Source organism: Zophobas morio, unplaced genomic scaffold (assembly GCF_036711695.1).
Source record: "Zophobas morio isolate AGI-343-1 ecotype UQ-CSIRO unplaced genomic scaffold, CSIRO_AGI_Zmor_V1 ptg000008l, whole genome shotgun sequence".
Lineage (NCBI taxonomy): Eukaryota > Metazoa > Arthropoda > Insecta > Coleoptera > Tenebrionidae > Zophobas > Zophobas morio.
The window spans coordinates 5,684,265-5,700,346 of record NW_026972113.1 but is presented as its reverse complement, the minus strand read 5'-3'; the positions used below and the strand labels follow the sequence as shown (position 1 = coordinate 5,700,346).

Genomic DNA, 16,082 nt, shown 5'->3' with positions numbered 1-16,082 from the left:
ATCGACACATCTAAAACTCAGATTTTAAATTTGCAATTTTCAAATTTTATTACAAAATTCTCCAATTCTAAAATTCCTATATTCGCGGTTTGCTGATTTTCGAATGCATATGTTCTCTCCAACGTTTTCACTTTTTCATATTCGAAATTCGAATTCAAGTACTATTTCTTAAATTTTGACTTTACGAAATTAAATTTAGCACCTTCGGATTCCCAGATCCTGAATTTCAAACTTTCAATTAATAAATTCTCACGTTTCAAATTCCAGTTGCCCAAATTTCCAGCTTCAGGTGTTCTAATCTGTAATTCTAATAACCAGGTTTTAAATTTGAAACCTTCAAGAAGTTCTGTTTCAAAACAGAAGAATTTCTAAATTCCTAGAATTCAAGTATCATCTCTTAAATTTCTAATTTTTGAAATCAAAATTTTAGAATTTGAATTCTAAACTTTCAATTAACAGATTTTTATGTTTCAAATTCTCGTTGCTTAAATTCTCAGTTTCCAGTGTCTCTAATCGGCAATCCTAAAACCCGGGTTTTAAATACGAAATTTTCAAAATTTATTTCCAAATTCTCGTATTCCTAAATTCCAAAAATCTCAGTTAGCCAATTTTCAAATACCTATTTCCTCTCAAGCATTCTCTTATCAAATTCTCAAGTTCGAAAACCGAATTCACGTAGAATTCCTTAAATTTCCAATTATCGAGATTAAATTTTACACTTTCCGAATTTCCAGATTTTCAATTCCAAAATTCCAGTTAACAGATTTTTATTTTCAAATTCCAGTCGCTTAACTACACATTCTGTTTCCAGTGTTCTAGTCGGCAGTTTGAAAACTTAGGTTTTAAATTTTTAAATTTCATTTCAAAATTCACGAATTCTTCAAATTTTTGAAACTAAACTTAGCAAGTAGTAGCCCCGCCCACCCGCCCCCTATTTCCTCAGAGGGTATGTTATTTGCCAAGATAAGTCTTATCTTAGCAAGTATTAGGCCCGCCCACCCGCCCCCTACTTTATCAGAGGGCATGTTATTTGCCAAAATAAGTTTTAAAATAGCAAGTACTAGGCCCGCCCACCCGCCCCGTACTTTATCAGAGGGCATGTTATTTGCCAAAATAAGTCTTATCTTATCAAGTACTAGCCCCGCCCACCCGCCACCTATTTTCTCATAGGATGTCATTTGCCAAAATCAATCTTATCTTAGTAGTTATTAGCCCCGCCCACCCACCCTCACTTTTCTTGAAAGGTATGTCATTTGCCAAAATGCTAGCATTTGCTAAGATAAGACCGATTTTGGCAAATCAGATGATCGTGTGAGAAAACAAGGGGTGGGTGGGCGGGGCTAGTACTTATTAAGATAAAACTGATTTTGGCAGATGCCATACCCTCCAAGAAAATAGAGGGCGGGTGGGCGGGGCCAGTCCTTGCTAAGATAAGACTAATTTTGGCAAATGACATATCCTCTGAGAAAATAGAGGGCAAATCTAAAAAATATGAATGCAATGATAAATCATACATTTTGGGTAGAATTTATTCGGCAAAATTTTGGGAAGACGTCATCAATTTCTTGGGGGTAATAAACAGATATATTTTGGTTACCTGCTTTCAATAACTTTAAAACGTCTGTAAGATTGCAAAGTATTGTATAATTTTTGCAATTCCTGATTAATTAAAAAATCGGAAAATTGAAAAGTGCCAAAGCTAAAATGTCGAAAAATTGAAAAACCGTAGAATCGAAAAGTTGAAAAATCGAAATTGCAAAATTTATGAACCGAAAAATTAAAAAAGCGAAAAATTGAAAATTCTAGGAATTAATAAGTAGAAAAAAAAATAGAAAAACTGGGTAATAGAAAAGTCAAAAAATCAAAGAAACGCCAAAAATTGACATATTGAAATATCGAAAAATTTTAAGAATAGAAAAATAAAAAAGCGAGAAATCGAAAATTTGAAGAATCGACAAACTGAAAAATCCTCAAACTAAAATGTCGGAAAATTGGGAAATCCAAAAATCTAAAAGCAATAAGTCGAAAAATCGAAACATTAAAAAATGGAAAATTGAAAACTGAAGTACTAAAAAACCGAAAAATCGAGAAATCGAAATATGTATTTAACACAATCACATATTTAAAATAAAAACTAGAAAATTTGAGAAACTAAAAAGTCTAAAATTGAACAGAGGAAAAATTAAAAAATCTAGAAATTGAAAAACTGAAAATTTGAAAACCGAAACATCGCAAATTGAAAAATTGAAATATCCAAAAATTGAAAAATTTCACACTGAAAAAAGAAAAATTATAAAATGAGAACATCAACAAACTGACAAATTGGAAAAATGAAGAAAATCTGAAGAAACAAAAAAAAAAACGAAAAAACTGACGAAATTAAAAATTGAAATAGATTGTAAAATCTAAAAATCCAAAATTTGGAAAATCAAGTTCTTGATTTTGATTTTTGGCGTTCCTGATTTTTTAATTTTCATTTGATTCATTTAATATCACAATTTTTCGTTTTTCCATTGCCTTTAGTTTTTCAATATTTCTTTCTATTTTATAATTTTTGGTCTACTGAATTTTTCAAAATTGTAAAATTATTGGATTCTCAATACCTGACTTTCTTTCGATTTTTTAATGTTTCGTTTCTTCAATTTTTCAAGTTCTTGATTTCATTTAATTCTTTTGCAATTTTTCTTTTTTTTTTGATCCGAAAAGTTGAAAAATCGAAAAACTGAAAAATTGAAGAATTAAAAATCAAAACTGTAACACTGAAAATTCGAAAAACTGAAAATTTAAATAGTGAGAAATTAAAAACCGAAACATTGACAACTTGAGAAATAGAAAAACTGAGGAATCGGGAAATTGAAAAGTCAAAAAATCAAAGAAACGCCAAAAATTGACATATTGAAATATCGAAAAATTTGAAGAATCGAAAAACAAAAAATCGATAAATCAAAAATTTGAAGAATCGAAAAACAAAAAATCGATAAATCAAAAATTTGAAGAATCGAAAACTGAAAAGTCCTCAAACTAAAATCTCGGAAAATTAAGAAAACGAAAAATCTAAAGGCAAGAAGTCGAAAAATCGAAACATAGAGATATCGACACATTAAAAAATGGAAAATTGAAAACTTAGCAAGTACTAGGCCCGCCCACCCGCCCCCTACTTACTCAAAGGGTATGTTATTTGCCAAAATAAGTCTTATCTTAGCAAGTACTAGGCCCGCCCACCCGCCCCCTACTTTATCAGAGGGCATGTTATTTGCCAAAATAAGTTTTAACTTAGCAAGTACTAGGCCCGCCCACCCGCCAATACTCTATCAGAGGGCATGTTATTTGTCAAAATTAGTCTTTTCTTACCAAGTACCCTGCCCACCCGCCCCCTATTTTGTCAGAGGATGTCATTTGCCAAAATCAATCTTATCTTAGTAGTTATTAGCCCCGCCCACCCACCCTCACTTTTCTTGAAAGGTATGTCATTTGCCAAAATGCTAGTATTTGCTAAGATAAGACCGATTTTGGCAAATCAGAAGATCGTGTGAGAAAACAAGGGGTGGGTGGGCGGGTTCAGTACTTGTTAAGATAAAACTGATTTTGGCAGATGCCATATCCTCCAAGAAAATAAAGGGCGGGTGGGCGGGGCTAGTCCTTGCTAAGATAAGACTAATTTTGGCAAATGATATATCGTCTGAGAAAATAGGGGGCAAATCTAAAAAATATGAATGCAATGATAAATTACAAGTAAAAACTCATCATATTGTGCACATTTTGGGTAGAATTTATTCGGCAAAATTTTGTGCTGACGTCATACATTTTTTGGAGGGGATAAGTAAATATATTTTGATTAAACGTTTATCATGCTCATACAGGGTAGGGTGACCCAAATTTTGTTTCCCCATTAAAACAAAAAAGGCACCCACAATGTGAGAATACAATAGATACTGTTATTAATGTTATTATTTATCAGACTCATATGATATCTCAATGAATGCAGAAAAAAATTTCCAGAAGAATCTCCAAAACAAATTCATATTCATATCAAAATTGGTCGAACATTATACCGGAAAACCAAAAAAACGAGAAATGAAAAACTTTTACAAGTTGAAAACTGAAAAAATGAGACTTTGAAAAATTTCCAAAATTAAAATGTTGAAAAATTGAGAAATCGAAAATTTGAAAAATCGGGAAATTAAGAAAATGAAAAGTCGAAAGTTATCAAGTACTAGGATCGCCCACCCGCCCCCTGCTTTATCAGAGGGCATGTTATTTGCCAAAATAAGTTTTAACTTAGCAAGTACTAGGCCCGCCCACCCGCCCTTACTCTATCAGAGGGCATGTTATTTGCCAACATTAGTCTTATCTTACCAAGTACCCCGCCCAACCGCCCCCTATTTTTCAGAGGATATGTCATTTGCCAAAATCAATCTTATTGTAGTAGCTATTAGCCCCGCCCACCCACCCTCACTTTTCTTGAAAGGTATGTCATTTGCCAACATGCTAGTATTTGCTAAGATAAGACCGATTTTGGCAAATCAGATGATCGTGTGAGAAAACAAAGGGTGGGTGGGCGGGGCTAGTACTTGTTAAGATAAAACTGATTTTGGCAGATGCCATACCCTCCAAGAAAATAGAGGGCGGGTGGGCGGGGCTAGTCCTTGCTAACAAAAGACTAATTTTGGGAAAATAGGGGGCAAATCTAAAAAATATGAATCCAATGATAAATCACAAGTAAAACTTTATTGGGTAATACAAAAATCAAAGTAACGCCAAAAATTGACATATTGATATATCAAAAAATTTGAAGAATCGAAAACTGAAAAATCGAGAAATTGAAACGTCTAAAATTGAAAAGAGGAAAAATTAAAAAAATTAAAAATTGAAAAATTGAAAAATCCAAAAATTGAAAAATTTCACATTGAAAAAAGAAAAATTATAAAATGACAACATTAAAAAACTGAAAAATTGAAAAAATGAAGAAAATAAAAGGCAGAAACGAAAAATCGCAGACTGAAAAATTGACGAAAAATTAAAAACTGAAATGTCGTGAAATTGCAAATCAAAGATCGTAAAGTCTAAAAATCCCAAATTTGGAAAATTAAGTTCTTGATTTTGATTTTTGATGTTTCCGATTTTTTAATTTTCAATTTCTTGATTTAAAATCACTGTTTTTCGTTTATTCAATTTTTCAAATTTTCATCTTCGATTTTCTTCCGATTTCTGAATTTTTCGCTTCAAGTTTTCAAGTTCGTGATTTCATTTAATTCTTTTTCAATGTTTCTATTTTTTTTTTATTCGAAAAGTTGAAAAATCGAAAAACTGAAAATTTAAATAGCCAGAAATTGAAAAATTAAAAACCGAAACATCGACAACTTGAGAAATAGAAAAACTGAGAAATCGAGAAATCGAAAAGTCAAAAAATGAAAAAGTCGAAAAATGGGGAAGTCGAAGAGTCGAAAAATCAAAGAATCGATTTATAGAGAAATTAAGAAAAGGAAAAATCGAAAATTTCGATACGCCAAAAATTTATTCGGCAAAATTTTGGGATGACGTCATCAATTTCTTGGGGGTAATAAACAGATATATTTTGGTTACATGCTTCCAGTAACTTTAAAACGTCTGTAAGATTGCAAAGTATTGTATAATTTTTGCAATTCCTGATTTATTCAATAAAATAAATAGTTTGATTCTTTATTTTTTTGAGTCACCCTGTATAAGCAAATCTAAAAAATATGAATGCATTAACAAATTACGACTATAGACTGATCATATTTTGCACATTTTAAATAGGATTAATTATAAAATCGAAATTGACAAATTTATAAACCGAAAAATTAAAATATCGAAAAATTGAAGAATCGAACAATTGAAAAATCGAAAAATTAAAAAATCGAAATATCGAAAAATCCTGAAAGTGAAACATCGAAAACTTGAGAAATCGAAAAATTGGGTAATAGAAAAGGCAAAAAATCAAAGAAACGCCAAAAATTGACATATTGAAAAAAATCGAAAATTTGAAGAATCCACAAACTGAAAAATCGAAAAAGTGAAACGTCTAAAATTGGAAAGAGGAAAAATAAAAAAATCTAAAAGTCGAAAAATTGAAATATGTACAAAAATGGAACAATTGTTAATATAAAATTTAAAAAATTGGTTCAAATTTCAACAGAACTTTCCGCGCTTCTGAAGTAAAATGAAACAAACAATAAACACTCAATCAGATTTAACAATTTAACTTACTACGGAAATTTGCATTTTAACACCCTTCAAATTTAACAAAGAGGCAAAATCAGTCTTTATCTTAGCAAGTACTAGCCCCGCCCACCCGCCCCCTACTTTATCAGAGGGCATATGTTATTTGCCAAAATAAGTTTTAATTTAGCAAGTACTAGGCCCGCCCACCCGGCCCTACTCTATCAGAGGGCATGTTATTTGACAAAATTAGTCTTATTTTACCAAGTAACCTGTTTTCTCAGAGAATATCTCATTTGCCAAAATCAATCTTATCTTAGTAGCTATTAGCTCCGCCCACCCATCCTCACTTTTCTTAAAACGTATGTCATTTGGCAAAATGCTAGTATTTGCTAAGAAAGACTGATTTTGGCAAATCAGATGATCGTGTGAGAAAACAGGGGGTGGGTGGGCGGGGCTAGTACTTGTTAAGATAACACTGATTTTTGCAGATGCCATATAATCCAAGAAAATAGAGGGCGGGTGGGCGGGGCTAGTCCTTGCTAAGATAAGACTAATTTTGGCAAATGACATATCCTCTAAAATAGGGGGCAAATCTAAAAAATATTAATGCAATGATAAATCACAAATAAAAACTTATTATATTGTGCACATTTGGGAAAATTCGAGAAACTCAAACGTCTAAAATTCAAAAGAGGAAAAATTACAAAATCTAAAAATTGAAAAATTGAGATATCCAAAATTTGAAAAATTGAAAAAACGAAGAAAATAAAAGGCAGAAACGAAAAATGAAAAATTAAAAACTGAAATGTCGTGAAATTGCAAATCAAAGATCGTAAAATCTCAAAATCCAAAATTTGGAAAATCAAGTTCTTGATTTTGATTTTTGATGTTTCCGATTTTCTAATTTTCATTTTCTTGACTTAAAATCACAATTTTTCGTTTATTCAATTTTTCAAATTTTCATTTGAAATTTTTCAAAATTGTAAAATTAATTATTGGATTCTCAATATCCGATTTTTGAATTTTTCGCTTCAAGTTTTCAAGTTCGCGATTTCATTTAATTCTTTTTCAATTTTTCAATTTTTTTTTGATACGAAAAGTTGAAAAATCGAAAAACTGAAAATTTAAAAAGCGAGAAATTGCAAAATTAAAAACCGAGAAATCGAAAATTTCGAAACGCCAAAAATTTATTCGGCAAAATTTTGAGATGACGTCATCAATTTCTTCCTCAGCAATTTACCATGATTACGAAAACCGTAAAATATTTACAAGATTTCAGAGCAATCGGTTTTGTAGTTTCAAAGTACGTTGCAAAATATTGTTATTCAGTTGTGATTTTTTTCCAAAAATTCGGGATGTCTAGGGTGAAAATTCGACACGGATTCATACACCACAAGTACAGGAGTGACAACAATTGGTTAGTTAACTTCACCGCGACTAAACTTTTAGCTACTTGTAGTTAACTATTTAACCATAGTGTTTACCTGAAGGGGTGGAGTCTGCGAAAGAGCTGGGTGGTACGTTAATGGGTGTGGGTAAGGCACAGTCGAGCTCATCGGGGGTAGCTGGTGGCGGTATGAGCGTCAGATCGATTATGTCCGGGTCGAAAACGTACAAACCGTCGATCTCTTGCGAGTTCTTCATCTCGCGCAGTTGTTGTAAGTAGGTTTGTAAATCGACGTCCTTACTAGAGTTATCGGGGCTGCGTAGACCGAAACTGATCCTGTTCGCCTTGGTGTCGCTACTTTTGTGTTTAGGCGAATTGTGTGGTGTGTAAAGAGAGTCATTGTCGCTCTCCGATTGGTTGGATTCCGATCGCAACAACTCGACTGCCGCGTTAGTAAAAACTCTTTGTTCTTTGGGCGGGGCGTGAGTTTTACTGAGTAACAATAGCGAATCGCTGTGTTTCAACTTGTTCCTGCTACCGTCTTCACTGAAGAAACTATCCGTGTCGCTCTCTATATCGACACTGGTTTCTTGCCATTCCGACAACTGGTTCAAACGTTCGTGGTTCTCGTGTTCCGTCAAGTACCTCTCTGAATTTTCTACTAGTTGTTGCATCTCTTGGACTCTCTTCAAGACGTCGTCGTTGCGTCCACTTTCGAGGATCTCCATTGACACTACTGTTTGGATGTCGTACGAATTGTCGTTAGGTTGGTGGTTCCGATTAGACAACGAACTGTTCATGTTGCTGTCTAGACTATACGCCAACACTAAGGGAGGTTTCGATTGTCGCCCCATCGTGTTGTATAAACCGTTCGTTCTTTTATTGACTGCTTGGTATGGAGGTGGCATCGTGAACGACGCCGACTTCATAGCCACTTGACTCGTGTAGCTCCACTTCTCCGGGATTACTTTATGTTGCGACAAATACGGCGGCGCCAAGTCCTCCATCGGTGGTACCTCCTCCTGGTCCACAGGCAACTCCTGCCCCGTCGTCAACTTAAAATACCCCCTAAGCACCAGCACCAACTCGCAAGCGTCTCGTTCCTCTAGCGATATAGACACAGTTTTCTCACTCTGTAACCTAATGAGTACCGTCCGACTGACCTCATCGTCAGACCTCACTTCAATCTTTCTCATATCCTCTATGTTGGCGATCGGCACAGGCTGAGGAATGATGAAATTTTTTGGTGACCAGTCACTAGTTCCAGCACTTACCACTGACGTTCTCGATCCGATTATCTGACTTATTCCGAATTTCGGACTCACCAAGATCACTCTTTCCATTACGTCGGCTTTGGGGCCGGCTGAGAAACATTTAGCGCCGTAACTCGGCAACTGACTTACTATGTCTAAGTAGTGTAATTTTGCTTGGAGGGCGGTCAGCTGCCTTCCGGCGCCCGCCATGCTCGAGTGGAGCTTGAGGAAGTGAGCCACCAGCTTCCGGACCTCTTTGCGCTTCATGGTGTCGAGGAGGGACGCGGGAACGAAGCGCTCCATGCCGAACTCGCGTCTGAAAACACACTTATTAGACACGAACATCGAAATATCTGCCCTTAAGAGCACTCCAGAAAGAATTTTCGGGCACTAGTTTTCACTTGAGGTTTCCACACGTCCGAATTCGTACAAAAATCACAAAGGGATTCGTCGCTTGAGAACTTGTTTGATCTACAGACCAGAGTGCGCTCAGGCCAATATCGTCTCTAAAGGTGCAGAAGCGATTTGGTTGTTTCACTCGATTTTGACATGCAACTATTTTTTTGTTCAACTTTTAGTAACAATTGTGGTTATTTTCGATGATATGATATTGTTACGAAATAAACCCATACGCCGTCCCAGTACGACGCCTATGGGTTTTATGGTATAGTGTCTCGATTGCGGGGTCCAGAAAAACCTCGAAGCGGCGTTCACGAGCCATCCAGAGGGACGTATGGGTTTAAATAGAGGGCACCTTCGGGAACGGATTGTTCAGTCAATTCAGTTGACGATAGAGAATCCAGTCAAGTTGCACCGGAATTATTTTGTACATAATTGTTGTGTTGTGTAAATTTGTGTTATTGAGAAATGAATTGTTGAGTTTTACCCACGTCGATTTTCGATTACCGCTCTACGTAACAATATTAACACTGAGAAAAAAAAAAGCATCAAAAAACTGGAAAATCCAAAAAGTAAAAAATCGAAAAGCTGAGAAATCGAAAAATCAAAGGATCGAAAAATCGAGAAGTCGAAAAGTTAAAAATTGAAATATTTCGGTTTCTCAATTTTTCGAATTTCCGACTTCATGACTTTTCGATTTCATGATCTTTTGATCTTTCGATTTCTCAATATTTCAATTTTTCAATTTTTTGAATTTTTAAATTTTTTGATTTTTCGATTTATCGAGATTTGGATGTTTCAATGTTTTCATTTCTCAATTTCTCGATTTATCAATTTTTCAGTTTTTAACTTTTCTCGATCTTTTGATTTTTCGATTTCTCAGTTTTTCGATCTTTTCTTTTGGGTTTTTCCATTTTCCAGTTCTCGATGTTTCGATTGTCAGATATCCGATTTTTAAATTTTTCGATTTTTTAAATCTCGATTTTTCGTTTTAATTTTGGATCTTTTCAATTTTTTGATGTTTTGATTTTTCTGTTTTCAGTTCTTCGATACTTCTATTTTTCAACCTTTTATTTTTAAATTTGACATTTTTAAATTTTTCGGTTTTACGTTTTTTGAAATTTTTCAAAAATTTCGATTTTCGACTTTTTAATTTTTCATTTTTTAAATTTTTCGATTTTTTATTTTGGCCAATTTCGGTTTCGAAGTTTTTCCATTTTTCCATTTTTTTGTTTTTTAATTTTTCCGCTTTTAGATTTTTCGAATTTCCAATTTTTCGACTTTTAACTTTTCGTTTTTTCGATTTTGGACTATTTCGGTTTCTCAATTTTTCGAATTTCCGACTTCATGACTTCGATTTCATGATCTTTTGATCTTTCGATTTCTCAATTTTTAAAATTTTTGAATTTTAAAATTTTTTGATTTTTCGATTTATCGAGCTTTGGATATTTCAAAATTGAGAAAAAAATACACCAAAATCAAAAAAACAAAAAGTTAAAAGTTGAAAATTTAAAAAATCGAAAAACTAAAAAATGAAAATTTAAAAAGTCGAAAATCTAAAAACTGAAAAATTTTAAAAAACGTAAAACGGAAAAGTCCAAAAATGTAAAATTTAAAAACCGAAAAACGAAAAATCGGCTAACTGAAAATCGAAACATCGAAAAACTGGAAAATGAAAAAACCGAAAATCCGAAAATTTAAAAATCGAAAAACTGAGAAATCGAAGAATCAAAAGATCGAGAAATCGAAAAGTTAAAACCTGAAAAATTGATAAATCGAGAAATTGAGCAATGAAAACATTGAATAGAATAATCAAAAAATTTAAAAATTCAAAAAATTCAAAAATTGAAATATTGAGAAATCGAAAGAACAAAAGATCATGAAATCGAAGTAATGAAGTCGGAAATTCGAAAAATTGAGAAACCGAAATAGACCAAAATCGAAAAAGTTAGAAGTCGAAAAATTGGAAATTCGAAAAATCTAAAAGCGGAAAAATTCAAAAACAAAAAAATGGAAAAACTGTGAAACCGAAATAGGCCAAAATAAAAAATCGAAGAATTTTAAAAATGAAAAATTAAAAAATCGAAAATCTAAATTTTTGAAAAATTTCAAAAAACGTAAAACCGAAAAATCCAAAAATGTAAAATTTAAAAATAAAAGGTTGAAAAATAGAAGTATCGAAGAACTGAAAACAGAAAAATCATCAAAACATCAAAAAATTGAAAATATCAAAAATTCAAAAATCTAAAATTTAAAAACCGAAAAACGAAAAATCGAGATTTAAAAAATCGAAAAATTTAAAAATCGGATATCTGACAATATAAACATCCAAAACTGGAAAATGGAAAAATCGAAAAGTTAAAAATTGAAAATTTGATAAATCGAGAGATTGAGCAACGAAAACACTGAAACATTCAAATCTCGATAAATCGAGAAATCAAAAAATTTAAAAATTCGAGAAACTGAAAAATCGAAGTCCTGAAGTCGAAAAATCGAAAAATTGAGAAACCGAAATAGACCAAAATCGAAAAGTTAAAGGTTGAAACATTAGAAATTCGAAAAATCTAAAAGCGGAAAAATAAAAAATCGAACCATATAAAAAATTAAAAATTTTAAAAAACGTAAAACCGAAAAATCCAAAAATGTAAAATTTAAAAATCGAGATATCAAAACTACTAAATTTAAAAAATCGAAAAATTAAAAAATCGGATAACTGAAAATCGAAACATCGAAAAACTGGAAAATGGAAAAACCGAAAATCCGAAAAGTAAAAAATCGAAAAACTGAGAAATCGAAAAATCAAAAAATCGAGAGCAATGAAAAATATTAAAACATCCAAATCCCGATAAATCGAGAAACCAAAAAATTTAAAAATTCGAAAAATTGATATATTGGGATTTCGATTTCTCACTATTTGAATTTTTCAAAAATCAAAATATCCAGAAATTGAGAAGTCATGACGTCGAAAAATCGAAAAATAGAGAAACCGAAATAGAACAAAATCGAAAAAATGAGAAGTTAAAAGTTGAAAAATTCGAAATTCGAAAACACTAAAAGCGGAAAAATAAAAAAACGAAAAAACGGAATAATGGAAAAACTGCGAAACCGCAATTGGCCAAAATAAAAAATCGAAAAATTTAAAAAATGCAAAAATTAAAAAGTCGAAAATCTAAATTTTTGAATAATTTTAAAAAACGTAAAAGCGAAAAATCCAAAAATTGAAAAATAGAAATATCAAAAAATCGAAAAGATGAAAAATTATAAAATCTAGATTTTAAAAACCGGAAAACGAAAAATTGAGATTTCAAAACTACTAAATTAAAAAAATCGAAAAATTTTAAAATCGGATAATTGAAAAACGAAACATCGAAAAATTGGAAAATGGAAAAACAGAAAATCCAAAAAGTAAAAAATCGAAAAACTGAGAAATCGAAAAATCAAAAGCTCTAATAAAAACTGAAAAATTGATAAATCGAGAAAGAAATTGAGCAATGAAAACATTGAAACATCCAAATCGTGATAAATTGAGAAATCAAAAAATTTAAAAATTCGAAAAATTGACATTGAGATTTCGATTTTTTAATATTTCAATTTTTCAAAAATCAAAAGATCCCGACATCGAAAAGTCATGAATTCGGAAAATCGAAAAATGAAATAGACCCAAATCAAAAAAACGAAAAGTTAAAAGTTGAAAAACTGCAAAATTCGAAAAGTCTAGAAGCGGCAAAATAAAAAATGAAAAAATAAAAGTCGAAACCCAAATTTTTGAAAAATTTTAAAAAGCGTAAAACCGAAAAATCCAAAAATGTAAAATTTAAAAAATCGAAAAACTGAAAAATCGGATTGCTGAAAATCGAAACACCGAAAACCAGGAACATCGAATAACCAAGAAGTCGAAAAATCAAAAGATCAAGAAATCGAGAAATCGAGAAGTCGAAAAATTGAGAAAACGAATAGGCCAAAATTGAAAAATCCAGAAATTGAACAGTCAAAACATCGAAACATTTAAGTCTCGATAAAACGAGAAATCAAAAAATTTCAAAATTCGAAACACTGAAGTATTAAAAAATCGAAAGATCAAAAGATCGAAAAATCGAAAAGTCACGAAGTCGAAAAATCGAAAAATTGAGAAAAAATGGAAAAACTGAGAAATCGAAATAGGCAAAATAAAAAATCGAATATTATAAATAGAAAAACTCTTAAATCGAAAAACTGAACAATCAAAATATCGAAAAATTTCAACAATGAAAAATTAAAAAATCGAAAAATGTAAAAAATTGAAAAACCAAGAGGTCAACAAATCGAAGCAAAAAAACGAAAAATGTAAAATTTAAAAAATCGAACCTTCAAAAAATTGAAAAAAGAGAAATTCAAAATTCTAAATTTTAAAATCCGAAAAACGAAAAATTGAGAAATAAAAACTCGTAAATTTAAAAAATCGAAAAATTGAAAACTCCCATAATTGAAAACGGAAAAATCAAAGGATCTGAAATCGAAGTCATGAAATCGAAAAATCGAAAAACCGAAATAGACCCAAATCGTAAAAACGAAAAATTAAAGGTTGAAAATTTGGAAAATCGAAAAATCTAAAAATTGGAAAATTGTGAAAAATGTAAAACCGAAAAAAAATCGAAAAGATGAAAAATTTAAAAAACGGATAATTGAAAATCAAAAATCGAAAAATTGAGAAATCGAAAAATCGAAAGATCGAGAAATCGAAATGTTAAAAATTGAAAAATTGATAAATCGAGAAATTGAGCAAAAAAATTGAAACATCCAAATCTCGATAAATCGAGAAATCAAAAAATTGAAAAATTCGAGAAACTGAAAAATTGAAATATTGAGATTTCGATTTCTCAATATTTCAATTTTTCAAAAATCAAAAGATCCCGAAATCGAAAAGTCATGAAGTCGAAAAATCGAAAAATTGAGAATATATATATATAAATAGACCAAAATCGAAAAAATGAAAAGTTAAAAGTTGAAAAATTAGAAATTCGAAAACTCTAAAAGCGGAACAATAAAAAAAAAACGAAAAAACAGAAAAATCGAAACCGAAATAGGCCAAAATAAAAAATCGAAAAATTTAAAAATTGAAAAATTAAAAAATCAAAAATCTAAATTTTTGAAAAATTTTAAAAATAGAAATATCGTAGAACTGAAAATCAAAAAATCGAAAAGAAGAAAAATTTTAAAATCGGATAATGCGTTTTTTCGGAAAATTTTAACATCGAAACACTGGAAAATGGAAAAATGGAAAATCCGAAAAGTGAAAAATCGAAAAACTGAGAAATCGAAGAATCAAAAGATCGAAAAATCGAGAAGTTGAAAATTTAAAAATTGATAAATCGAGAAATTGAGCCATGAAAATACTGAAACATCCAAATCTCCAGAAATCTAGAAATCAAAAAATTTAAAAATTCGAAAAACTGAAAAATTGAAATATGTATTGAGATTTCGATTTCTCAATATTTCTGAAAAAACGGAAAAATGGAAAAAGTGCGAAATCGAAATAGGCCAAAATACAAATCGAAAAGTTATAAATTGAAACTCTTAAATCGAAAAACTGAACAATCAAAATACGAAAAAATTTAAATTATGAAAAAAATCCAAAAATTTTTAAAATCGAAAAACCACGATATCAAGAAATCAAAAAAAAATCGTAGAACCGAAAAATCAAAAAATGTAAAATTTAAAAAATGTAAACATCAAAAAATTGACAAAATGAAAAATGAGAAATAAAAACTCGTAAATTTAAAAAATCGAAAAATTGAAAAATCGGATAACTGAAAATGGAAAAATCGAGGCCATGAAGTCGAAAAATTGAGAAACCGAAACGGCCAAAATCGAAAAAACGAAAAGTTAACAGTTGAAAAATTAGAAATTCGAAAACTCTAAAAGCGGAGAAATAAAAAAAAAACGAAAAAACAGAAAATCGAAACCGAAATAGGCCAAAATGAAAAATCGAAAAATTTAAAAATTGAAAAATTTAAAAGCCGAAAATCTAAATTTTTGGAAAATTTTAAACGTAAAACCGAAAAATCCAAAATTGTAAAATTTAAAAAATCGAAAAAGATCAAGAAATGGAGAAGTCGAAAAGTCGAAAAATTGAGAAACCGAATAGGCCAAAATTGAAAAATCCGGAAATTGTACAGTCAAAACATCCGAATCTCGATAAATCGAGAAATCAAAAAATTTCAAAAATGGAAAGATTTTCGAGAAATCGAAAAGTCATGAAGTCGAAAAATCGAAAAATTGAGAAAAAATAGACAAAATTGAAAAAATAAGAAATTAAAAGTTGAAAATTTGGAAAATCCAAAAATTTTAAAGGGCAAAAATAAAAAAAACGAAAAACCGAAAAAATGGAAAAACTGAGAAATCGAAATAGATAAAATAAAATTGAAAAGTTATAAATAGAAAAACTCTTAAATCGAAAAACTGAACAATCAAAATATCGAAAAATTGCAACAATGAAAAATTAATAAATCGTAAAACCGAAAAATCGAACCTTCAAAAAATCGAAAAGAGAGAAATTCAAAATTATAAAATTTAAAATCCCAAAAACGAAAAATTGAGAAATAAAAACTCGTAAATTTGAAGAACCGAAAAATCGGATAATTGAAAACGGAAAAATCAAAAGATCGGAAATCGAAGTCGAAAAATCGAAAAACAGAAACGGGCCAAAATAGAAAAAACGAAAAGTGAATAGTTGAAAAATTGGAAAAACGAAAAATCCAAAAGCGGAAAAATAAAAAAAAAACGGAAAAATGGAAAAACTGACAAACCGAAATAGGCCAAAAAATGTTGGCAGATGATACAACCTCTAAGAAAATAGAGGGTGGGCGGGCGGGGCTAACACT

General features: G+C 30.8%; 1 protein-coding gene across 2 annotated transcripts in view; it reads right to left on the bottom strand.

Annotated features, from left to right (window-relative positions):
- Window positions 1-16,082, bottom strand: part of LOC135125139 (uncharacterized protein) — a 275,297-nt gene that overhangs the window by 16,656 nt on the left and 242,559 nt on the right. Inside the window, exons 8-9 of one of the 2 annotated variants that reach the window (XM_064050496.1) lie at window positions 8,845-9,139; window positions 7,668-8,793 (exon numbers count right to left, since the gene is read on the bottom strand). In XM_064050496.1, the coding sequence (XP_063906566.1) occupies window positions 7,668-8,793; window positions 8,845-9,139 (1,421 nt within the window). Of the gene's footprint in view, window positions 1-7,667; window positions 9,140-16,082 lie in introns of both variants that reach the window. The other variant, XM_064050495.1, reaches the window with a different exon arrangement.